The sequence below is a fragment of the Jaculus jaculus genome, chromosome 14 (genome assembly GCF_020740685.1).
Source record: "Jaculus jaculus isolate mJacJac1 chromosome 14, mJacJac1.mat.Y.cur, whole genome shotgun sequence".
Lineage (NCBI taxonomy): Eukaryota > Metazoa > Chordata > Mammalia > Rodentia > Dipodidae > Jaculus > Jaculus jaculus.
Genome location: NC_059115.1, coordinates 32,721,594 through 32,747,081, shown reverse-complemented (window position 1 = coordinate 32,747,081; position 25,488 = coordinate 32,721,594). Strand labels below are relative to the sequence as shown.

The 25,488-nt window shown below is 44.9% G+C and overlaps 1 protein-coding gene across 9 annotated transcripts in view; it reads left to right on the top strand.

Moving 5' to 3' along the window:
* Positions 1 to 345: 345 nt before the first annotated feature.
* Positions 346 to 25,488, top strand: part of Mtmr14 (myotubularin related protein 14) — a 66,797-nt gene continuing 41,654 nt past the window's right edge. For 4 of the 9 annotated variants that reach the window (XM_004651472.2, XM_004651471.2, XM_045133773.1 and 1 more), the window contains exons 1-6: positions 348 to 550; positions 3,447 to 3,595; positions 11,308 to 11,416; positions 20,828 to 20,903; positions 21,208 to 21,268; positions 23,559 to 23,681. In XM_004651472.2, the coding sequence (XP_004651529.1) occupies positions 395 to 550; positions 3,447 to 3,595; positions 11,308 to 11,416; positions 20,828 to 20,903; positions 21,208 to 21,268; positions 23,559 to 23,681 (674 nt within the window). In that variant the 5' untranslated portion in view covers positions 348 to 394. Of the gene's footprint in view, positions 551 to 3,446; positions 3,596 to 11,307; positions 11,417 to 20,827; positions 20,904 to 21,207; positions 21,269 to 23,558; positions 23,682 to 25,488 lie in introns of those variants that run through there. The other 5 variants (XM_045133774.1, XM_045133775.1, XM_045133770.1 and 2 more) reach the window with 5 other exon arrangements.

Below are 25,488 nucleotides of genomic sequence, written 5' to 3'. Positions count from 1 at the left end.
AGTTAGCTGCTATTGTCTGGATTGCCAATACTCTGCCTCGGACCTCCTTTCTGGGTAAAGGCCCACGGCTCCCGTAGCTCTATTAAATGGCTCCTCCTCCCAGCGGTACAATGGTCTGAGCCGCCTCCCGGCAAGCCCCTCGGGCGGAGCACGGCCATGCGTGGCGGCGGTCCCTCCAGGCCACTAGGCTCTCTCCGCGTCAGGGGTGGGCCGGGCCCAAGTGCAGGGCTCTGATTGGCCAGAACTGGAGTAAACATCCGGGAAGGTGGGGCGGGGCCGGAAGTGGAAGAAGAAGGCGGCTGCTGGGGCCATTCGGGAGGTTCCGGATCCTGAGTCGGTGCCGCCAGGTGCCATGGGCCCGGTTCACGCACGCTGAGGGGACGCGTGGCAGGGCATGGCCGGCGCTCGGGCCGCCGCCGCCGCTTCGGCAGGGTCCTCGGCTGCCGCAGGCCATCCGCCGCCGCAGGAGCCGGGGCTGGGGGAACTGCTGGAGGAGTTCTCCCGGACTCAGTACCGGGCCAAGGACGGCAGCGGGACGAGCGGCTCTAAGGTGAGCCGGAGGCGCTGCAGCGGGAGCCGGCCCCGCGCGTGGAGTGTCGGAGGACCGCCTTGCTCAGGAAGGGAAGGGCGCTCTCCTGCTTTTGGACCTGAAGGGGAAGGGTGAGGCTTAAAACCCGTGAAAGGAGGAACCTGAGTCAGAACGAAACAGGGAAGGAGGTTGGGGGGGAGTGGTCTGGAGGAGATTAAGGGTCAGGAGCAGATGCAAAGTTCAGAGAGGCGGAACTAAGAAAAGTTATTCTATTAGGTGGGTTTAGGAGGGGTTGCTGTCAGATCGAACCCCTAAAAATCTAAGTAAAAATGAGTGGGTTCCTCCCAATCACATATCAGAATGAGGAGCATAGGGGCAGTAGGCAGTGTGGAACCAGGGGAGCAGCTGAGTGATTTACCTCCTTATAAGGTCTCAGCGGGACTTGGGCCCTTCCCTTCCCCTATAGAGCACTCACCTTTTGGAAAGCTTAGGATTTGGTTGGGGGGAACCTCAGCACTGGCTGGCTCTCCGGTCTCTCATTGCCCAGGTGGGGTTGGTAACTGTAGCGTTAAGTTTTTCCATGGGGTTCTCTTAACATCCTGAGACACAAAATTGGCTTGGTTCCAGACATTATCCAGGCTGGTATAGGCTGTAGATTGGTATCTGCTAGTTAAGTCTGTGAAGTAACCTAGGGAAGACGAAACACAGTGGAGATTACTCTCTCCAAATAGCCAGTTACTTTTAATGTTATAGTTGACATCATTTGGGGTACTTACTAAACATAATTCTTTGGTCCTAACCTTAAATTCTTTAAGTCAGAATTTCTGGGGACGAGAGCCTAGAATTTACAGTGTTTGTTTTTGAGACATGGTCCTCCTGCCTTGACCTTCCTGAATGCTTTGATTACAGTCCTGAGCCACAATGCCTGGCTTCAAGGAGCAGCAGCAGGCTTTTTTTTTTTTTTTTTTTTTTTTTTTTTTTTTTGAGGTAGGTTCTCCCTCTAGCCCAGGCTGACCTAGGATTCACTATGTAGTTTCAGGGTGGCCTCAAACTAAGTGATCATCCTACGAAATGGAATCAAAGATGTGTACCATCATGGCCGGCAAGGAACAGCTTTTGAGTGATTTTTTTTTTTTTTTCAAGGTAGGGTCTCACTCTGGCCCTGGCTGACCTGAAATTCACTGTGTAGTGTCAGGGTGGCCTCAAACTAAGGGCAGTCCTCCTACCACTGCCTCCCGAGTCAGTGATTTTTATAGGACCCCCCCCCCATTTCCATCTTAGATGTCTCTGAAGGTTGGAATTGTCATAAGTTAAACCTTTCATTACAGCTGCCCTTAATACCTCTCCAGGTCTCCTGATTTGTTGCAAAATTCTTAATAGGTTATAAATTTTGGGGGGTAGCCATGCCTTCTATTTTATAAACAGATGGTGTGTACAGAGATAGCTCTGACTTCAGCTTTTACTGTTGTATTGACTTGAGCTTCTTTTTAAATAAAGAAGCTCTTAAATAGATGGTCTGATTATATAGCCTAGGCTGCCCTTAAAAATGTTCTTTTTGCTTCAGTATACCATGTGCTAGGATTAAGGATGGATGCTAACTAGAGCTTCAAGGTTCTTATCTGGAGCTTGAGGATAAGGAAGAATCTGGTGTTAAGGAAGATGGTGGGGCCTAGAGAGACGGCTTAGTGGTTAAGGCACTTGCCTGCAAAGCCAAAGGACCCAGGTTCAATTCTCCAGGTCCCACATAAGCCAGATGCACAAGGTGTCGCATGCGTCTGGAGTTCGTTTGCAGTGGCTAAAGACCCTGGCGTGCCCATATTCTCTCTCTTTTGCCCCTTCTGTCTCAAATAAAAATGAATTTTCAAAAAGGAAGATGGTGAGATGATTAATGCTAGTTTTGGTAACTTAAAAGTAAGAGATTTTGTTGCTGTTTTTAGGCAGGGTCTCATTATATAGCCCATGCTGCCCTTGAACTTCTGCCTCAGTCTCCCTGACTGCAGGAATGCACCACCACATTCAGTAAGAGTTATTTTAATTTTTTTTAAATATTTCATTTATTTATTTGAGAGAGGGGAAAAGTGAGAGATAATGGGCACGCCAGGGCTTCCAGCCACTGCAAATGGACTCCAGACGCATGTGCCACCTTGTGCATCTGGCTTATGTGAGTAGTGGGGAATCAGACCGAGGTCCTTTGGCTTTGCAGGCAAGTGCCTTAACTGCTAAGCCATCTCTCCAGACCCCAAAATATTTTATTTTTATTTATTAATTTGAGAGAGAGAGATACAGAAATAGGCAGGTAGAAAGAGAGAATGGGCACGTCAGGGCCTCCAGGCATTGCAAATGAACTCCAGATGCATGCACCCCCTTGTGGATCTGGCTTATGTGGGTCTTAGGGAGTAGAACCTGGGTCCTTTGGCTTTGCAGGCAGGGGTCTTAACTGCTAAGCCATCTCTCCAACCCAAGTTCTTTTATTTTAGGGACTGTAAGCTCATTTGAAGCTAATGAGAGCTATAATCTTCTATCTCAAATGTTGACCATACAGGTTCACGTGCTCAGTCTTAAGGAGGTTGAAGGACCTTCTTGAAGCATAACACGTGAGTTAATCAGGAGCCTGTGACCCAGAATCATGTCTCTTCTCAACATTGAATAATAATCATAAAAACACATGTTACTCCTAGTGACCTCTGCAAGCCAAAGGCCACTTAATTTTCACCCTCAAAACCCAAAAATCTTTTCTGGGGGAGGGTTCAAGGTAGGGTCTTGCTCTAGCCCAGGCTGACCTGGAATTCACTATGTAGTCTCTCAGGGTGGCCTCAAACTCACAGTGATCCTCCTACCTCTGCCTCCTGAGTGTGTGCACCACCATGCCTAGCAAAATCCAAGAATCTTTGTCATGCTCAGGTCTCTTCCTCTACAGGTTGAGCGCATTGAGAAGAGATGTCTGGAGCTGTTTGGGCGTGACTACTGCTTCAGTGTGATTCCAAATGTAAATGGAGATATCTGTGGCCACTACCCCCGGCACATTGTGTTCCTGGAGTATGAGAGTTCTGAAAAGGAAAAAGACACGTGAGCACCATTTGATCGTAGTGTGCATGCCTGTTAAGCCCTAGAAGTTCACCCCCATGGGCAGGAAGTCTGCAGCTAGGGAGAACATACTCACTTTCCCCAGGTGGTGATGAGTTATTGGCATCTTTTATTTGTTTAGGATTTGATGAATTAAATTGTCAAGGTGGCACAGCATATGAAGTAGAGAGTCACAACCCTGTATTTCTCTTTTACTGCTACATTAGAGATCTTTGTCCTAAAGCAGCTGATATCACACCTTACCTCTCTGAACAGCCTCAGTGTCCTTTTCTTTCTTTTAAATATGTATTTATTTATTTGAGGGGCCGGGGAGAGAGAGGCAGATAGAGAATGGGTACACCAGGGCCTCCAACCACTGCAAATGAACTCCACATGCATGTGCCACCTTGTGCATCTGGCTTACGTGGGTCCTGTGGAATTGAACCTGGGTCCTTTGGCTTTGCAGGCAAGTACCTTAACCACTAAGCCCACTAAGCCATCTCTCCAGCCCACTTCTTTTTTTTTTTTTTTTTTTTGGTTTTTTGAGGTAGGGTCTCACTCTGGCTCAGGCTGACCTGGAATTCACTATGTAGTCTCAGGGTGGCCTCAAACTCTCGGAGATCCTCCTACTTCTGCCTCCCGAGTGCTGGGATTAAAGGCGTGCACCACCATGCCCAGCTCCCACTTCTTTTTTTAATTCTTTAAGAACTGTGAGTGTGGGTGGAAGTTCTATCATGTCACAATAGGCTTTCTCAACTCCCCCCCACACACACCAAGGCAGAATCTCACTGTAGCCCAGACTGACCTGGAACTCACTCTGTAGCCCTTGGCTGGTCTCCAACCCACTGAGGTCCTCCCATCCCAGCCTCCCATGTGCTGAGATTAAAGGTGTGCTCCACCATACTCAGCACAACAGGCTTTTTGTTTCTTGTTGACCTTGAACTTTTTTGCAGTGGGGGCGGGGGGTTGAGGTAGGGTCTCACTCTAGCTCAGGCTGACCTGGAATTCACTGTGTAGTCTCGGGGTGGTCTTGAACTCACAGCAGTCCTTCTACCTCTGCCTCCCAGAGTGCCAGGATTAAAGGCGTGAGCCATCACGCCCATCTTTGACCTTGAACTTTCTATGCCGCTAAGGGTGACTTTGAACTTCTTGCCTTCCTACCGCCATCTCCCAAGTGCTGGAGTCATGTTTTACCAAACTCAGCTCTTACAATATGTGGCACTTAACCTAAGATCTAGTCAGACTACTTGGGTATACATCCTGGCAGCTCTCTTTTTTGCCTGTGGAAATAGCCCTAGGAAGTTAATCAACTTCTTTGTCCTCAGTTTTCTCAACAGTAATTTCTTATTTATTTATTTACTTAGAGCAAGCGAGCGAGTGAGCAAGCGAGAGAGACACATAGGGCCTTTATTGACTATGCCAGACGCATGTGCCAGCTGTGCATCTGGCTTACATGGGTACTGGGGAATGGAACCCAGGTCCTTAGGGTTCACAGGCAAGCGCCTTAACTGCTAAGCCATCTTTCCAGCCCTCATCAGTAATTTTTTGCCTCATCATAATTGATGTTTACAAGTACTAATGAATATTGTAGAAAAGTAGCTACTGTAGTCCCTAATGATAAATTGTGCTAATGCAAGCTTGACAGGTTTGTTGTGAGAATTAGATATAAGAGTTACCAGGCTGGAGAGATTGCTTAGTGGTTAAGGCACTTGTCTTGAAGCCTAAGGACCCAGGTTTGACTCCCCAGGTCCCACATAAGCCAGACATACAAGGTGATGCATGCTTAAGGTTGTGCATGCTCACAAGGTGGTGCCTTGGAGTTCATTTGCAGTGTCATCAATTCTTTCCTCCCCTTTCCAGACCCAGTGGAGCACAATCACAGCACACCCAAAATGCCTAAGCAATTCACATGTGAGTTAGGATATCACTGCTGTTGTGTGTTTTTGGGAAGACCACATGATAGAGAGCTGTACAGCAGGTTTTAGAAGAATGAGAGAATGAGTAGCATTTCCTTGAAGTTCTTTAGGGACCAGCTTGTACAGGATCATTTTCTTTTTTAGTGTTTTTATTTACTTATTTGCATAGAGTGGTGGGGGGTTCATACCACATTCCTTGTGGTTGTAAATGAATGCCAGATGCTGTACCACTTTTTGCACCTGACTGCTGGAGAATTGAACCCAAGCCAACAGGCTTTACAAGCAGGTGACTTTAACCATGGGGCCATGTCCCTTGCTCTCCCTGCCCCCACAGTTTTTTTTTTGGGGGGGGGTCTTTTTTTCGAGGTAGAATCTGTTAGCCCAGGCTGACCTGGAATTCACTATGTAGTCTCAGGCTGGCCTCAAACTCATAGATCTTCTGTTTTTTTGTTTGTTTATTTTTATTTATTTATTTGAAAGTGACAGACAGAGAGGGGCAGATAGAGAGAGAGAATGGGTGCACCAGAGCCCTGCAGCCACTGCAGACAAACTCCAGACATGTGTGCCCCCTTGTGCATCTGGATAATGTGGGTCCTGGGGAATCAAGCCTCGAGCCAGGGTCCTCAGGCTTCACAGGTAAGCGCTTAACCGCTAAGCCATCTCCCCAGCCCTATTTATTTATTTATTTGAGAGAGAGCGAGAGCGGATGAGTGTGCCATGGCCTCCAGCTGCTGCAGACAAACTCCAGATACATGTCCCACCCACCTTGTTCATCTGGCTTAACATGGTTCCTGGGGAATTGAACTTGGGTACTTGGGCTTTGCAGGCAAGCACCTTAACTGTTAAGCCATCTCTTCAGCCCCTTTTAACTATTTTAATTGTCAACTTCCATAATTATAGACAATTAACCTTAATAATCCTTCCCTCCACTTTCCCCTTTACAAATCCACTCTCCATCATATCCCCTCCCCTCTCAGTCTCTCTTTTATTTGGATATTGTCATCTTTTCCTCTTATTATGAGGGCCTTGTGTAGTGCCAGGTAATGTGTCTGGAAGATTGCACCGTAAGCAGTCCTATCCTTCCTTTGGCTCTTACATTCTTTCTGCCACCTCTTCTGCAATGGACCCTGAGTCTTGGAAGAGATGTCTCAGTGCTAAACACTCCACTGTCATTTCTTGTCAGCACTCTGGTGACTTTTGAGTCATTCCAGTTGTCACTGCCATCTGAAAACAAGCTTCCCTAACCAAAAGTAACATTAATATATGGATATGAATGTTAAGAAAAGTGCTTACAGGACAGTTTGGTAGGCATAGTATGTGCATTTAGCCAGACAACAGCAGTGAGGTAGGGACTCACTCTAGCCAAGGCTGACCTGGAATGTACTATGTAGCCATAGGTGAGTCAGAAACTCACAGTGATCCTCCAGCCTCAGCCTTCAAAGTGGTGGGATTACAGCATTCTTTTTTCTTTTTTGAGGCAGGGTTTCACTGTAGCCCAAGGTTACTTAGAACTCAGTCAGTAGACCAGGCTGGCATCCAACTCTTTTTTTTTTTGCTCTTCCAAAGGATTTATTGATCATATTTACATCTATTGCAAATAGATAAGGAGGCAGCAGAGCAGATCTCACTTCTGCTCCAGATGAAGACTCAGAGATGCTGGGGTCTCCAAGTCCCCTGACTGGGACCCAATATGCAAAAATGATTCTTCTGGCCCCCTCCCCTCAGGGGCACTGCTCCCAAAGGCTGCCTCCTTAGCTCAAGGCACAAACACTGTGGTTATGGTGGCCAGGCAAGGTATGGAGTCACTCCTGGTAGGAACCAGCTAGCTCATCTCATCTCTCTTTTGGCCTCTCCTGGTCTCAAACTGGGAAGGCCTGATTGAGTGGACACTGACATCCTAAACTGCTGGGTCATGGCCACCTATCTTTGGGGGACAGGGGCAAGCAGAGTCCCCAGCGGCTCAGCTAGGCAGGGCCCACCCATGTCTCTCCCCTTTCTGCAGAGTTGGGGCAGTGACCTCTCCTCTCTTCCCCTCCTTGCTTCTGCTGGAGCCACATTTTCCCAGGCCATGAGCAACACTACTCTGGTAGCCCTCATTGCTTTGGGGATCCAGGGGCTGGAGATCCCAGCTACCAGGCCACTTGAGTACCCAAAGTCTTGGGGCTTGGCTGGAGAGATAACTACTTGGGGATCAAAGGCAAGGGACTAGACCCAAGGATATCATGTCATCCCTGCCCAGCCAGCTCCCATCAGGGCCTATGCCAGGAGGCGAATGATGCCATTGTCTGAGCCCAGTAGAAGGTGACGTTTTGTGTGGCATCCAACTCTTTGTAATTCTCCTACCTCAGCCTCCTGAGCACTAGAATTAAAGGCATGAGCCACTATACCTGGCTTGTCAGGTTGTTTTCTTTTCCCTCCTCTTGCCCCTTCCTTCCTTCCTTCCTTCTCCCCTTCCTCATATTAACTTCATTCCCCCTCCTCTTCTTTTCTTTTCTTTTTTTTTTTTCCTCCTCTTCTTTTCTTCCTTTGGTTATTTAGTTTGGTTTTTGGGTTTTTTGTTATTTTGAGGGGGTTTGTTTGTTTGTTTGTTTTTGTTTTACAAGGTAGGATCTCATTCTAGCTCAGGCTGACCTGGAATTCACTATGTAGTCTCAGGGTGGCCTTGAACTCATGGTGATCCCCCTACCTCTGCCTCTTGAGTGCTGGGATTAAAGGCGTTCACTAACAGCCTGGCTTTATTTTGGTTTTTGGAGCTAGGGTCTCACTGTAGCCCAAGCTGACCTGTAATTCAGTGTGTAGTTTCAAGCTGGCCTCAAACTCACAATGATCCTCCTACCTCTGCAGGTTTGTTTGCTTTGAGACAGTTTCATTCTAGGCTGACTTAGAATTTACTGTGTAGCCCAGCTGGTCTTGAATTCTTAGCCTCCCAAGTGCTGCAGTTACAGGAACTAGCCACCATGCCCAGTTTAGTGTAGTCTTTTTTCTTTTTTTTTTAATCAACTTATTTGAGAGAAAGAGAGAGAGAGAAGGAATTTGGCTTGGCAGGCAAGTGCCTTAACCACTAAGCCATCTCTCCAGCCATCAGCATAGTGTTTTGATCATCAAGCCAAGGAGTGTGAGCTTGTGGGTTGTGTGTGTTTCTGATTTTTAGTCAGTACCTGTTGAGCATGCATTAAGATTACAGTTTTGGAACTGAAGAGATGACTCATTGGATAAAGCACTTGAGTGCATGTGACCAGAGTTTGCATCTTGATCATCCACTTAAATGCAAGGTGGGCATGCTAACCTGCCTGTGATTTCAATGCCTGACATCTATCTACAGCACAAACTAACTAGCTCGACAAGCTGAACTAAGTCTGGGTTTAAGTGAGAAACCTGACTTAACTCAGTAAGTAAAGTGGCCAATAATTGAGGAAGATACCCAACATCTACCTCTGGCCTCCACACACAGGCATGCACATTTACTTGCACATGTGTGCACCTATGCACAAAGAACACACACACCATAGGACAAAAGATTGCAGAATCTGAGTTTCCTCACAGTATCTTCTCAGTGCTCCCCAGATATCTTTTATGTTTTAGCTTAAGAGCCACTTACAGCCACAGGGAGACAGAAGGGTTACAAGCATAACAACAGCTCCTTTCCTTTCATTTCTTTTCCTTGCTCCTCCTTTCTCCTTTCCTTGTGCCCTATGTAGCTTTGAACTCAACAATCCTCCTTAGGCCTCCCAAGTTTTAGGCATGTACCACCACACCTGGTCCATACTACAGTTTCTGAAGTTTTCTTTTCTTTGTCCTTCCCCTTCCTCTTACCTCTGTGCCCTCCTCTTGCCCCTTCCTTCCTTCCTTCCTTCCTTCTCCCCTTCCTCATATTAACTTCATTCCCCCTCCTCTTCTTTTCTTTTCTTTTTTTTTTTTTGATGGAATTCTGATGCTAAGCTCAGGTTTCCACCTCAACTTCTGAGTAAATCATAAGGGGATGTTATTATAGTGTAGAACCTGACTCAGTACAGCAGAAGTAGTGCCAAGATTGAGCATTCTCTAACAAGCTTCTGGGTAATGCTAAACCAAACTTTTATCAGCACTATGTAGACGTGCTCAACCTTGTTTGCTCATAATAGCAGCTTATCCTAGAGGAAACAAAATCAGTGCTTTTTTAAAAAAATTTATTTATTAGAGACAGAAAAAGGGGGGGGGAGAGAGAGAGAGAGTGAGAATGGGCATGCCAGGGCCTCTGGCCACTGCAAACAAACTCCAGATGCATGCACTACCATGTACAGCTGGCTTACATGGGACCTGGAGAATCAAACCTGGCTCCTTAAGTTTCACAGGCATGTGCCTTAACCACTAAGCCATCTCTCCAGCCCTTATTTTATATTTTTTTTTACTTGAGAGAATGGGGCACACTAGGCAAGGATGGTACAGTACAAGATGAGCGTCACATACTGCCATAACAGCTGGCATAAAGCGGTAAGAGTGAGCTGAACTCTGACAAAGCCTGCCCCCAGTAATATATCTGTATCTCTTCCAGCAAGGCTCTGCCTCCCAAATTGTCACCAGCCTGGGTCCAAGCATTGAAAACATACCAGTTTATGGGGAACATCTGATTCAAACTACTGCAGTGTGGGCTGGAGAGATGGCTTAGTGGTTAAGGCACTTGCCTGTGAAGAACTAGGTTTGATTCCCCAATACCCACATAAGCCAGATGCCAAAGTGGTACATGTGTCTGGAGTTCATTTGCAATGGCTAGAGGCCCTGGTATGCCCATTCTTTCTCTGTATGCTTCTTTCTTTCTCTATCTCTCTAAAAAAAAATAATAATAATAATTTAAAAAAAAAAAAACTACCATAGTCAGTAATCTAAAATATAGGAATAAGAGCATTTGCTAAATTTCCAGTGAGTAAAACCAGACATGATGGAACATGTCAACAGTTCAGAAACTGAAATGAGGTTTACTCTAAGTTAGAGGCTAGCCTAGGCTATATCGTGAGCTCTAGACCAACCTGGTGAGTTTATGTCTGTCTTGATTATATAGTGAAACCTTGTTTAAAAAAACAAAAATACCAGCACTCAGGAAGCAGAAGTAGGAGGATCACTGTGATTTCAAGGCCAGCCTGAGCTAAGAGTGGGTCTTTATGTTAAACCGACTGAAAAAAGAGGGCTGGGACTTGTGGAGAGATGGCTCAGTGGTTAAGGGTGAATGCTTGCAAAGCCTGATTGCCTGGGTTCAATTCTCCAGTGCCCATGTAAAGTTAGATGCACAAAGTAGTGCATGCATCTGGAGTTTGTTTGCAGGGCAAGAGGCTCAGGTGTACCTATTCTCTCTATCCTTGCAAATAAATAAAATACTAAAGAATAAAAATAAGCCAGGCATGGTGGCACACTTCTTTAATCCCAGCACTGGGGAGGCAGAAGTAGGAAGACTAATGTGAGTCTGAGGCCACTGTGAGACTACACAGTGAATTCCAGGTCAACCTGAGCTAGAGCAAGACCCTGTCTTGAAAAAACAAAACAAGCCCAGTATGGTGGTATACACCTTTAATCCCAGCACTCGGGAGGCAGAGGTAGGAGGCTTACTGTGAGTTCAAGGCCACCCTGAACTACATAGTGAATTTCAGGTCAGCCTGGGCTATAGTGAAACCCTACTGCAAAAAATAATAATAATTAATTAATTAAAAAATAAAAATAAATTAGTTGTGATGAGTATGCTTCCAAATATGTGTAGACTTGTGTGGGGTCCTTGTGAACAGGCACACACACTGATGAGCCACATTGACCTTTCTCTATTCTATGTGCTAGGTTCCAGAGCACAGTGCAGGTGGGCAAGCTGCAAGACCTCATTAACCGCAGCAAGATGGCCAGGTGCAGAGGACGGTTTGTCTGCCCAGTGATCCTCTTCAAAGGAAAGGTAAGACCCACCCCACAGCCTCATTTGATGACCCCTTTCCTCGAGTCACTTGCCTGGAGTTTAGATAGAGTGCAGGGCATATTTGTTCTCTACCAGCCAAAGGTGAGATGGTTATTGGGTACCTGGTACTGTGGGAAACAGGCCAGAGCAATAGACAGTTCCAATTCAAAGATAATTGTAGGAAGGGAAGCGATCTAATGCCTGAGTACCCTACTCTGAGTTCTGAGCTAAACTGCCTAGGCTTAGATCCCAAACTCTGGTATTTCTTTCTTTTCTTTTTTTTTTAAGACGACCTTTTTTTTTTTTTTTTTTTTTTAAGAAACTTATTTATTTATTTATTAGAGAGAAAGAGGCAGATAAAGCCGGGCATGGTGGCACACACCTTTAATCCCAGCACTCGGGAGGCAGAGGTAGGAGGATTGCCGTGAGTTCGAGGCCACCATGGGACTACATAGTGAATTCCAGGTCATCCTGAGCCAGAGTGAGACCCTACCTTGAAAAACAAAAAAAATTAAAAAAAAAAAAAAAAGAAGAAGAAGAAAGAGGCAGATAGAGAGAGATTGGTCATGCCAGAGCCTTCATCTGCTGCAAATGAACTCCAGATGCATGTGCCACCTTGTGCATCTGGCTTTCATGAGTCCTGGGGAATCGAATCCGGGTCCTTTGGCTTTGCAGGCAAATGCCTTAACCACTAAGCCATCTCTCCAGCCCCATTCCTGATATTTATGGTCTCAGTTTATGCTTGTATAAAATGGAAACAGTAACCATACCTACAAATCTGTAGATTAGATTACATCACATAATATGCTGTTTGTTCATTCTTTCAGTTACATACTTATTAGTTGTGTGCCAGGCACTGTTTCAGGCCTTGAGGTACATCAGCGTGTATAGCAGACAAAAATGCTTAGGCTTGCAGGGGTACTGTTAATTTGGCTCCCTGATATGATTTCCTTTCGGCTGTCTGAATGTCTTTTGGTATGAAGGATACTCCCTCACCATCAAATGAAACAAAGGTTTTGAGTGGTTACGTAACTTGTACAAGTTTAAACATCAAGAGTTAGAATTTGAGCCAGGCATTGTGGAACACGCCTTTAATCCCAGAACTTGGGAGGCAGAGGTAGGAGGATCGCCATGAGTTCGAGGCCACCCTGAGACTACAGAGTGAAATCCAGGTCAACCTGTGCTAGAGTGAGACCCTGCCTCCAAAAACAAACAAAAAAAAAAAGAGTTGGAATTTGAATTAGGCATGGTGATGCATACCTGTGCTCAAATCACTTGAGGAGTAGCAGGAGTATCAGTTCAGGGTCATCGTGGGCTGTGAGATCATATCTCCATGCAAAAATGAGAAGTATTGCATATTAGATTCAGCCTAACCTCTTGATTATGAGATTCATAATTGCATCATTATGTGTATAGTACATTGACATAATTCCAGCTGTGAGCACTCTCATGCTTCCCTTTCATTTGATGACCACGAGTAAGGAACTTAGAATGCATTTGGGTCTTGCTATGGCTTGTTTGGAACTTAACATGGAGCTCAGGCTGCCCAGAATTTGAGCCATTTCTTGTGCCTTAGTCTCCCAGAGGGCATATATCACTCTTCTTCTGATTCTTGGGGCTTAGTTGAGAAAAGCTGCTATACACAGGTGATCACACATACATCCCAGTTAGGTGTATAAGAGCCTAGGCAGTAGATTACAGAGGGGTTGTGAGTAGCTATGAGGAAATTTTCTGTGAGGGATTAGTCTGAGGAGACTTTGCCATAAATTCTTTCTTCTCTCTGAACCTTCTTATCCAGGTAGGAATGACATTTTTATATATGAATAAGTATAAGTATTTATGTATGCTTCCTTCTGGTTTTGTGAGTAAACCTGTATTTGTGCTGCTAAGTATTGAACCCAGTCCACAAATGCTAGGCAATCATGGTACCCCCAAGTTATATCCCTAGTCCAATATGTCATCCTAGATGTATGTTGAAACATCTGTCCCTTGTAGTGTTATCCCTTCAGGACAGAAGCCTTACTTATTTCTGTCCTCATGGCTCCTAGCAGACTGCTGGCAAGTGTGTGCATGTTCTGTGGGGAGTTGCTGCTCTGGATAAAGTATTAGTGGTTCCTGGGCTAAGTCTTGAGACACGAGAACAAAATTGTCCTTGAAGCTTGAGTAATGGAGAAAGCATTTGGAAGGAGTTTGGCAAGAGTAGAAGAGTGGCTTCTGCAGTGAGCTGGGAACCTGAACCTCAGCTACATGCTCCCAGCAGACACTTGTACCTTGAATGGAGATGGCAGTGTTATTACTGACTCTTCTTTAGGGTACTTTCTTTTTGTTGTTGTTGTTAATTTTTTTTGTTTATTTTTGTTTATTTGAGAGCAACAGAGAGAGAGAGAGAAAGAGAATGGGTGCACCAGGGCTTCCACTGCAAACGAACTCCAGGCGCATGCACCCACTTGTGCATCTGGATAACATGGGTCCTGGGGAATCGAGCCTCGAACCAGGGTCCTTAAGCTTCACAGGCGAGTGCTTAACCACTAAGCCATCTCTCCAGCCCTTTTGTTGTTGTTGTTGTTTTTGAGATACGGTCTCACTCTATCTTAGGCTGACCTTAGAATTCACTGTGTAATCTCAGGGTGGCCTCAAACTCATGGCAATCCTTCTACTTCTGCCTCCAAGTACTGGGATTAAAGACATGTACCACCAGCCGGGCGTGGTGGCGCACGCCTTTAATCCCAGCACTCGGGAGGCAGAGGTAGGAGGATTGCCATGAGTTCAAGGCCACCCTGAGATGACGGAGTTAATTCCAGGTCAGCCTGGATCAGAGTGAGACCCTACCTCGAAAAACCAAAAAAAAAAAAAAAAAAAAAAGACATGTACCACCATGCCCAGCATAGGGTACTTTCCTCTCCCAGTTCCAGGATGTGAAGCAAGTATGCTCAGAAATGCTTACTTCCTTACAAACTCAGTCCAGTGTGCCTAGTGTAACTAAGTGAATGTTTAATTAATTTATGTATTTGCAGGCACAGAGAGAAAGAAAGAGAATCGGCTCACCAGGGCCACTAGCCACTGCAAACAAACTCCAGATGCATGTGCTACTTTGTGCATTTGGCTTTATGTGGGTACTGGGGAATCGAACCCAGGTCATTAGGATTGCAGGCTAGCACCTTAACTACTGCCCCATGTCTGTAGCCCAAATGTTTTTTTTTTTTTAATAGTTTTTTTATTGACAACTTTCATAATTGTAATTGTATCCCATGGTAATTCCATCCCTCCCTACATTTTCCCCTCTGAATCTCCATTCTCCATCATATCCCCTCCCCATCTCAATCAGTCTCTCTTTTATTTTGATGTCCTCCTTTTATGATAGTCTTGTGTAGGTAGTGTCAAGCACTGTGATGCCATGGATATTCAGGCCATTTTGTGTCTGGAGGAGCACGATGTAAGGAGTCCTACCCTTCTTTGGCTCTTACATTCTTTCCGCCACCTCTTCCACAGTGAACCCTGAGCCATGGAAGGTGTGTATCACTCCTCTGTCCCTTCTCAGCACCATGGTGCCTCTTGAGTCATCCATCCCAAGGTCACCGCCATCTGAAAAGAGAAGTTTCTCTTACCAAAGTGAGAGTAGCATTAATATATGGGTATGAACATAAAGAGAAGTGCTTATTGGGCAGTTTGATGAGCATAGTATATACTTTTAGCCAGACAGCACCAGATGTTACATTCCTGGGGCTCATGACTTCCCCTATTGTAGGTTTTCAGTATCAGGGATATATTCCCTCCAGTCAAATTACAGGGCAATTGGTTTTCCCCATAACAGACATGCCACTATTGCACCAGTTGGCTCATTTGGCCTGGCTGGCCAAATATAAGTCTTGCAGTGTCCACTGTTGGGTATCTTCACTGGTGATCTCTCTCCCATTGAACTGTATGCAGCATGGCTTTTTCCATCTTTCTGTCAGTTGGTCTGCATGGAGGTGGTTTTCAGCTCAGCTCCAGGAGGGTTTCTCAGTGACCTTGCAGCCCAAGTATGTGGAGTCTTCAGCAATAGGGTCTTACCATCTATTCCTGGTGGGAAACCAAGGCCTTAGCAATGGCTTGTGATGTTTTGGGGGCATTAGGGACTTGCCTGGCCAACAACTCACTCACTGGAAGGTATCTCATGACTGGCACTGAAAATTTTCTAATAATCTATGGCTCCTGTGTGCTCCATTGTCCAAAAAAGTAGGTTTCCATATGACTTACTTATATCCTCTTAGATTTTGATTAGTCCTCCCTCCACCTTTCCTTACTCAATCTCTTCCTCTGACCTCACTTAGGCCTTTTCACCCCCCCTCCCATTAATCTGTTCTTCTACTTACATATATACAATACCATCCTATTTGGTCCCTCCTCCCTCCTTTTCTATTCTCTTTATGTCTCCTTTCTAGATTACTGGCCTGTGCTACTGAGTTTTCTTCCTACTCACACAGAAGTCCAGTCATTTGTAGCTAGGATGCAGATATGAGAGAGAACATGCTACGTTTGGCTTTCTGGGCCTGGGTTACCTCACTCAGTATAATCCTTTCCAGATCCATCCATTTTCCTGAAAATTTCAAAATTTCATTTTTTTTAATGAGAATAACTTTTCTATTTATTTTTATTCATTTATTTGAGAGCAACAGACACAGAGAGAAAGAGGTAGAGAGAGACAAAAAAAAATGGGCCTGCCAGGGCTGCCAGCCACTGCAAACAAACTCCAGCTGCATGCACTCCCTTGTGCATCTGTCTAAAGTGGGTCCTGAGGAATTGAGCCTCAAACCAGGGTCCTTAGGCTTCACAGGCAAGCGCTTAACCACTAAGCCATTTCTCCAGCCCAACTTCATTTTTCTTTACTGCTGAATAGAACTCCATTGTATAAATGTGTCACATCTTCATTATCCACTCATCAGTTGAGGGACAGATCTAGGCTGGTTCTGTTTCCTAGCTGTTGAGAATAGACCTACAATAAACATGGTTGAGCAAGTATCTCTGAGGTAGTGAGACGACTCCGAGTCCTTAGGATATATGCCTAGGAGTGCTATAGCTGGGTCATATGGTAGATCTGTTTTCATCTCTCTCATTTTTAGCTGACTCAGAACCTCCACACTGATTTCCACAATGGCTGGACCACGTTGCATTCCCACCAACGGTGTAGAAGGGTTCCTGTTTTTCCACATCGTCTTCAGCATTTATGGTTATTTGTTTTTATGATGGTAGCCATTGTGACAGGAGTGAGATGGAATCTCAATGTAGTTTTAATCTTCATTTCCCTGATGCCTAGGGATGTCGAACTTTTTTTTAGATGTTTACATGTCATCTGTGCTTCTTCTTTTGAGAACTCTCTATTTTTTTGTTTTTTGATGTAAGGTCTCGCTATAGCCCAGGCTGACCTGGAATTTACTGTGTAGTCTCAGGGTGGTCTCAAACTCATGTTGATCCTCCTGCTTCTGCCTCCTGAGTGCTGGGATTAAAGGCATGTGCCAGCATGCATGGCTGTTTCCCCCTCCCCAAATGTATCATTTTGTTTCTACAATTAATATTTACTAAAGATGATGCAGTGTAAAAGGTTTTTGTTGTTGTTAAAAACTACTTGGAGGAGCCAGGCCTGATGGTGTATGCCTTTGATCCCAACACTTGGAAGGCAGAGGTAGGAGGACTGCTGTAAGTTTGAGACCACCCTGAGACTACATAATAAATTAATTCCAGGTCAGCCTGGGCTAGAATGTCAGACCTTAAAAACTTTATTTATTTATTTATTTATTTATTTATTTATTTATTTATTTATTTATATTTGAGAGCAACAGAGAGAAGGAGGCAGAGAGAGAGAGAGAGAGAAAGAAAATGGGCATACCAGGGCTTCTAGTCACTGCAAACGAACTCCAGACACATGCACCCCCTTGTGCATATGGCTAACGTGGGTCCTGGGGAATCAAGCCTGGAACCAGGGTCTTTAGGCTTCACAGGCAAGCACTTAACCACTAAGCAATCTCTCCTGCCCTTTAAAAACTTCATAATACAATATAAAATACTGATTTTCAGGTGATTATATATTCAATGAAATATTTGGGAAAAACTAGGCATTATGGCTCACACCTGTAATTCTAGAGCTTGGAAGGCTAAAGCAGGAAGATGACTGTGAGTTTGAGGCAAGCCTAGGCAACTTAGTAAAATTCTAAGGCCAACCTGAGCTACAATGTGTGACCCTGTCTCAGAAAAAAAAAAAAAAAAATCTGCAAAATTTAAAAACAAAGAAAAAATACCTAGCTAAGTGTGGTGTCAGATGCCTGTAATTCCATGTACTTGCAGGATTGAAGGATTGAAAGTTTAAGGGCAGCCTGGGCAACTTAGACCTGTCTGAAGCCAAAATTAAAACATAATTTCCTGGGCATGGTGGTGCATACCTTTAAGCCCAGCACTTGAGAGGCAGAGGTAGGATGGTTACTGTGAGTTAGAGGCCAGCCTGAGACTACAGAGTACATTCCAGGTCAGTCTGGGCTAAAGTGAGACCTTAACTTTGAAAAAAAAAAAAAAAAAATTTATTTTAGAGAGTGAGAGCAACAATGGGTACACTGGGGCCTTCTGCTGCCATAAGCATGTGCACATGCACTTTGTGCATCTGCCTTTACATGGTACTGGGGAATTGAACCCAGGCTGTCAGGCTTTGCAGACAACTGCTGAGTCATCTATCCAATCCATAAATAATAATAATAATAATTATTATTATTATTTTGCTTTTGCTCTCCCTTTTTTTTCCTTTTCTTTTTTGGTTTTTGGAGGTAGGCTGTCTCTTTAGCCCAGGCTGGCTGTGAATTCTCCTACCTCTGCCTCTTAAGTGCTGAGATTAAAGGCGTGCACCACCACATCCAGCTTCAAATGTTATTAAGCTCACTCAGAGTCCATCCTACATAGAAACCCCAAACCCCAAACCTAGCCCTTCTCCGTGGATTTCTTTACAGTGTCTCTATAAGCAAAGATTGACATGTGTGCTCCATGGGAAGGTGCTGCTCTGGATAAAGCAGTAGTGATTGCCAGGTTATATGCTGCGGAAAGATGAATAAGGTACTCCTGGAGTTCAGAGGAGAGCAGATGTGTGAAGAACACTGAGAAAGTACCCAGCCTACTATAGGTGACATCCAGGTTGGTTTTCTGTTGCCTGCTCTAACCATCAGGGAGACCAGACCACCTAGTGGTTCCTACCCACACCCCCTTTTCCTGCAGTAGCCAACTATTAACTTTCATTACCTTCTAGGAAGATAAGCACAGTGTTTTGTAATATTCCAGAGATCCACTTTACCCCACCAGATTGTGTGACCCATTCAGAAGTGAACTGTACCTACTGTGGCACCTCACAGCCAGCTCCTTGCTCTGTAGTAGAATGAGAGTGTTCTCCCAGCTTTTACCAATTAGGTTGGTTTGCTTCACATCACTAGGCATCTATCTCTTCCCATTCCCCCAACACTGCAGGATCTAGCAAACCCCATTTATTTAAAAGTGTAGCCTGAAAATTAGATACCAAGGTTCATGCAATTACCTACTTTCTTACAATTCTAACTCTCAAAGGGATGATAGCTTTAATGATTGGGGTGGGGGGCAGACATAGTTGAGGAGAGCACTTTTTCCTAGTATGGATAAGGCATTATATTCGATCTCCAGTAATCTCTCCAAAATTAAGCTTAGTAGTAACTACTAAATTTCTTTGATCTATTTTCTTTCCTTCCCTTTTCCTGTCCCCCTCCCTCCACTGTCTTCCCCCTTTCAGTTTTTTAAATTATTTATTTATTTATTAGATTATGGGCATAGTACTAGGACCTCTTCCACTGCAAACAAACCACAGATGCATGTGCCACTTTGTCTGATTTTATGAGGGTACAAGGGAGTTGAACCCATACTGGCAGGCTTTGCAAGCAAGCACTTTAAACCTCTGAGCTATTTCCCCAACCCCTCAGTTTTGACTTTTAAAAAAAATGTTTTATTTTTATTTATTTGACAGAGAGGAAGAGAGAGAGAGAGAGAGAGAATGGGTGTGCCATGGCCTCCAGCCACTGCAAAAGAACTCCAGACGTGTGTGCCCCCTTGTGCATCTGGCTAATGTGGGTCCAAGGGAATTGAACCTGGGTCCTTTGGCTTTGTAGGCAAACACCTTAACCATTAAGCCATCCCTCTAGCCTTGACTTTTTTTTTCTTTATTTTGTTTTTTGAGGTAGGGTCTCACTCTAGCCCAGGCTGACCTGGAATTCATTATGTAATCTTGTCTGGCCTTGAACTCTCAACGGTCCTCCTACCTCTGCCTCCTGAATGCTGGGATTAAAGGTGTGCACCACCATGCCTGGCTAGTTTCAATTTATGTATTTGTTTATTTGCAAACAGAAAGAGAGAAGAAAGGCAGATAGAATGGGCACACCAGGGCCTCCAGCACTGCAAAATGAACTCCAGATGCATGTGCCGCTTTGTGCATCTGGCTTTATGTGGGTACTGGGAAATTGAATCCAGGTCATTAGGCTTTGTAGGCAAGTGCCTTAACCACTGAGCATCTGTCCAGCCCCAGTTTTGATTTTTTAAAATATTTTATTTATGATAGAGAAAGAGACAGATAGAGAATGGGCATGCCAGGCAGCTAGCGTCTACATATGAACTTCAGACACATGTGACCCCTTGTGCATCTGGCTTACGTGGGTCCTGGAGAATCGAACTCGGGTCCTTGGGCTTCATAGGCCAATGTCGTAATTGCTAGGCCATTTCTACAGTCCCCCCAGTTTTGATTTTTTGAGACAGAGTCCCATGCAGCCCTGGCTGGATATACCTGAGGCTGGCCTTGATCCTCCTCCCTCTATTCCTAAGTGCTGAGATTACATGTCTGGCTCATTAATTTCCTTTTAAAAACTAAGCCTCCAAATATTTCTCCTTTAATTGCCTCCTCCACTACAAAAGTTGCTCTCTTCTATGCTAGACAGTTCCAGGTAATAAACACATGGGCTTTGGAGGTAAGTGGGTTAACATCAGTTCCCACCTTACCCTTGTGTATTTTATATCCATTATCCTCTTTGGACGAGTTTTCCTTTCCTTCATCTTTGAAATGGCAGTGGTACCTATTGCCTGCCACACACCTTCCTTGTGGGCTTGTGAGGGTTCAATGAGAAGATGGTGTGATTTTTGTCAATACTGGTGTACATGTTCTACCACCAAGGTTTATTCCTTGCTGTTTATGATACTTGGGGCGGGGAGGTCTCTGGAAGAAAAGTCTCCTTTGCTATAGATTGCAGATTATGGTTTTGGCATCCTTCAGCCTGGCAGCAGTAGTTTTGATGCTGGTAAGACTTTGGGGAGGACCAGGAGTATCAGGCATTCTTTGGCTCTAAATGCTTCAAAACCATCTGACTGGAAATCTTGTTTGTCTCCCAGCACATTTGCAGGTCAGCCACACTGGCTGGATGGGGGGAACTATATGGACGCTCTGGATACAACTATTTTTTCTCAGGTGAATATTGAACAGCCTTTTCTAGACTCAGAATGGGAACGTAGTCATAAGACCAGCTCTGCCATAGCCACAGTGGTATGGATAGAAGGTACAAGTAGGCTAGGTGGGACCAGCAGGTCACTTGAGTACTAAAGCAAATAGCCAGACAGGTGGGCATATGGTGTTGGAGACGTGAGGGCTGACCCTGGCATGGAAGCAGGTTAACTCAGCTTGAACTTGGCTCAGTGGGGAAGAAGGCTGGTAAGGACAACTCTGGGTGGATCTCCATGCTGCCAACATAAATGTTGAATGTTTTCTCTGTCAGGGGGAGCAGATGATGCCTGGGCAGATGTGGAGGATGTCACAGAGGAGGACTGTGCTCTCCGGTGAGCTGCAACACTGTGGGCAGGGACTTGCTGTGGGGATGTGTGGCTAGCCATGTTCTTCTGGTATCATACATTCATCTCTGGTCCAAGTGAATGAATTGGCTCTTCCCCTCTTATCTTCTAAATACATATCCCAAAATAGCACTGTTGAGGTCCACCCAGTAGATTTATCTCAACACTGTTGAGTACTAGAACAGTTTGTATCCAATATCAAGGTATATCAGGATATCAGGGAGAATGTCCTACCTTCCCCTGTCCAATGTCTCAGTACTGCAGGTTCGAGATAGGCCCCAGCTATCTATATTTGTTTCAAAGCCCCACAGAGTATCCAGTGTGCAGCTAGGGTGCCAATTATCTATCTGTCCAGGTATCACACAGCACAATTGATAGTAGTTTACAGGGCCAAGGATACAGTCTCCATGGAGGGTCAAGCTTGGAGTATACATGTAACAACTCAAAGTCCTATAACTGCATTTTGAGGGCCCTCCCCCTCAAAAATGTTTTTTGAGGTCGTGTCTCATTGTACCCCAGGCTTACCTGGAATTCACTCTAGTCTCAGGCTGGCCTCGAATTCACTTCTGCCTCCTAAGTGCTTGGATTGAAGATGAGTGCCACCACATACAGCTTTTTTTAAGACAGGTTCTCATAAAAGCACCATGTTGTGCTCTAATTTTTATTTTTTGGCTTTTTTTTAATTTTGAGAAAGAGTAGGGTCGGGGAGGTGGGGAGAGAATGGGCATGCCAAGGCCTCCAGCTTCTGCAAATGAACTCCAGACTCATGCACCACCTTCTACATCTAGCTTATGTGGGTCCTGGGTCCTTGGACTTTGCAGGCAAGTACCTTAAGTGCTAAGCCATCTCTCCAGCCCTAGTTTTTGGCCTTTTCTTTTCTTTTTTTTTTTTTTTTTTTGAGGTAGGGTCTCGCTGTAGCTTAGGCTGACCTGGAATTCACTATGTAGTCTCAGGGTGACCTTGAACTCACAGCAATTCTCCTACTTCTACCTCCGGAGTGCTAGAATGAAAGGTGTGTGTCACAACACCCAGCTCTATTTTTTGGCGTTTTGAGACAAGGTCTCATGTAGCCCAGCCTGGCATCAACATGCTGTATAGACTAAGATGACCTTGAACTCCTGATCCTCCTGTTTCTGCTTAACTGTATTTGGATTGCAGCTGTGTGCCACTATACCCAGCTCTTGAACCCCTTTAAAAGGGAAAAATGGGCTGGTTCACACTTTTCCTGTTCTAGTAGTTTTATAAAAGCAAGCCTCCAGCATAGTTTAGAAAATCATTGCATGGCCAGTACCATGTGAAAAGACTTTAACCACCACCAAGCATCTCTGGAATGCACATGAGCACCCTAGTAATATCAGCTGTCTAAGCTGGTTCAGTTCATGGAAGGATGCCTTGCCATGCCCAGCTTCTGCCATTAGCTCCAAAAGTAGTGGCTCTGTCTTGTGTCCAGGAATGTTTGGCTTACCCCAAGGTCAGTTGACTTCTGCCTTGTCCAGCATACACTGTTGTAAGTGAGGAGAGTGCTGGCACTGACCATGCAGTGAGTACTTAAAAACATTTAATGGTGAATATTTGCTGTCTCTGTTTCTGCCTCGTCTACATAGCTGATAAGAAGGTAGCCTGGGGAATCCATGTTTTATCTTTCTCCTGCAAAGTAGATGGAATTCACTTGCTAGTGTTTTGCTATCAGTTGATAAAATAACTCTAAAAAGTCTTATCTGCCCTAGAATTTCAGCTTGTTACCTTCATAAGGCATGCAGCTAAAAATGGTCCTAAAAGAGACATGGGTGATCTTCTGTAATTGAAGCTTAAGACTCCCATCAGCCACCAGCTTGCTGCTTTTTAGAATGGAGATTATCTCAAGTCTTCTGACTTAATGTCAAGTAGTGCCGGAAGCCCTTTCCCATTCCAGCTGCAAATTGCTCCCTTTTAAACATCCCAGAGATGGGGATAATCTCTTCAAAGCCACTTTCTCACCCACTGCCTATGACTTCTGGAGAACACAAATTCTTTTTTTTTTTTTTTTTGGTTTTTCAAGGTAGAGTCTCACTCTGGTCCAGGCTGACCTGGAATTAACTATGTAGTCTCAGGGTGGCCTTGAACTCATGGCAATCCTCCTACCTCTGCCTCCCGAGTACTGGGATTAAAGGCGTGTGCCACCACGCCCGGCTGAACACAAATTCTTGCCAATGACATCCATTCTTTCCTAAAGGAGCTCCCCAGTCCAACCTCCTCTGAATGAACATGCATTGTAATTTCTATCTTAATTTTATTTCAGAAGTGGTGACACACACCTTTTTGATAAGGTCAGAGGCTATGACATCAGGCTGCTTCGTTACCTGTCAGTCAAGTACATCTGTGACCTGATGGTAGAGAACAAGAAGGTGAAGTTTGGCATGAAGTAAGTACAGAGCATTAGCTTGAAGCAGGTACAGGCCATGTGTTCAGAACTTACAGGGTTGGCCATGGTGCATCGCAGTTCTGGTGTATTGGTCTGTGAGGGCTGTCTGTGCAACATCTAGCTGCATTTTTAAACAAGCTGGGTTTTTATGTTTATTTTTTGGGTTTTTTTTTTGTGCCCTGTTTTTCTAGACAACTAAAGCACAAAGAGGCAGGTAAATTGTTCAGGCTCCCACATTAGTGACAGGGAGAGCTCTGTGTGAGTCTGTACCCAGTACTCTACTACCTCCTTTAGTTAGACTTATTTTTCTTTGGCTCTGCCATCTCTGGCAATATTATTATCTCTCTTAAAATAAAACTGGGGGGGAGGGGCTGGAGAGATGGCTTAGCGGTTAAGGCACATGCCTGCAAAGCCTAAGGACTCCGGGCCGATTTTCCAGGTCCCATGTTAGCCAGATGCACAAGGGGTCGCATGCATCTGGAGTTTGTTTGCAGTGGTTTGAGGCCCTGGTGTGCCTATACCCCCCTTCCTACCCTCCCTCCCCCCCCAATAAATAAATAAAATCTTTAAAAATAAAAAATAAAGCCAGGGGGTTGGAGACAGTTCAGCAGTTAAACATGCTTCATATCTAAGCATGAAGCCCTAGGGAGGCCTGAGATAGCCTTAGTTCCAGTCTCCAGAATCTATGTTAATCAGCTGGGCATGGTCATGCTCACCTGCAACTCCAGTCCTGTAGGGAAGCAGAGACCAGGGACTCACAGGAGGCTGTAAAATCAGTAGCATGTCCTGGGCTAGTCAGTGGCACTGGGCTCAGTCTCAGTCACAGGAGTGTTCAGGAAAGGCACAACTACCACAAGTGAGTACATGGAACACTGAAGGGCACATACATGTTCATACACCACACACACAAGCAGAAGCAAAAATAATGACCCCAAAATTCAGTGTATACCCAATACTTTCTATTACATAAAAATATGTGGACCAACTTTTTATATTCTAAGGCAAATCTTTATAGAGTGGAACCTGTACTGAGGAGTTAGTTCAGTGGGTAAATGCTTGCATGCGTGCATTAGGGACCTGAGTTTGGATCCCTAGCATGTATGTAAAATGCCAGCATAATGGAATGTACCTTTAATCCCAGCACTGGGAAGGTGGAAACAGGTGGATCTCTAGAGCTCACAGGACAGTCTAACTGAATTGGTAACCTCTAGGTTCAGTGAAAAACATTGCCTCTAAAAGGAAAGTGGAGCCCAGCATGGTGGTACATGCCTTTAATTCCAGCACTCAGGAGTCTGAGGTAGGAGGGTTGCCTTGAGTTCAAGGCTGGCCTGGTGCTACCGAGTTGAGTTCCAAGTCAGCTTGGCTACAGTGAGACCCTACTGAAACCATACTTTTGGGGTTCCTCTCCAATGCATCAACATATGCCAATGCACTGATTTTTTTTTTTTCTTTCAAGGTAGGGTGATTAAAGAGGATACCCATTGCCAACAACTGGCCTATATACATATACCATGTACACATACACACTTAGAAGAATGGAACCAGGCCAGGTGTGGTAGTACACGCCTTTAGTCCCAGCACTCGGGAAGCAGAGGTAGGAGGATCTCTCTGAGTTCAAGGCCACTCTGAGACTACATAGTGAATTCCAGGTCAGCCTGGACCAGAATGAGACCCTACCCTGAAAAAAATCAAATAACAAATAAACAAAAAAAGTTACAATAAATAGTCTTAGAAAAATCTTCTACAATTACCTTAATCCAGGTTCCTTTTATTTGTTGTTGTTTTTGGTGTTTTTTTTTGAGATAGG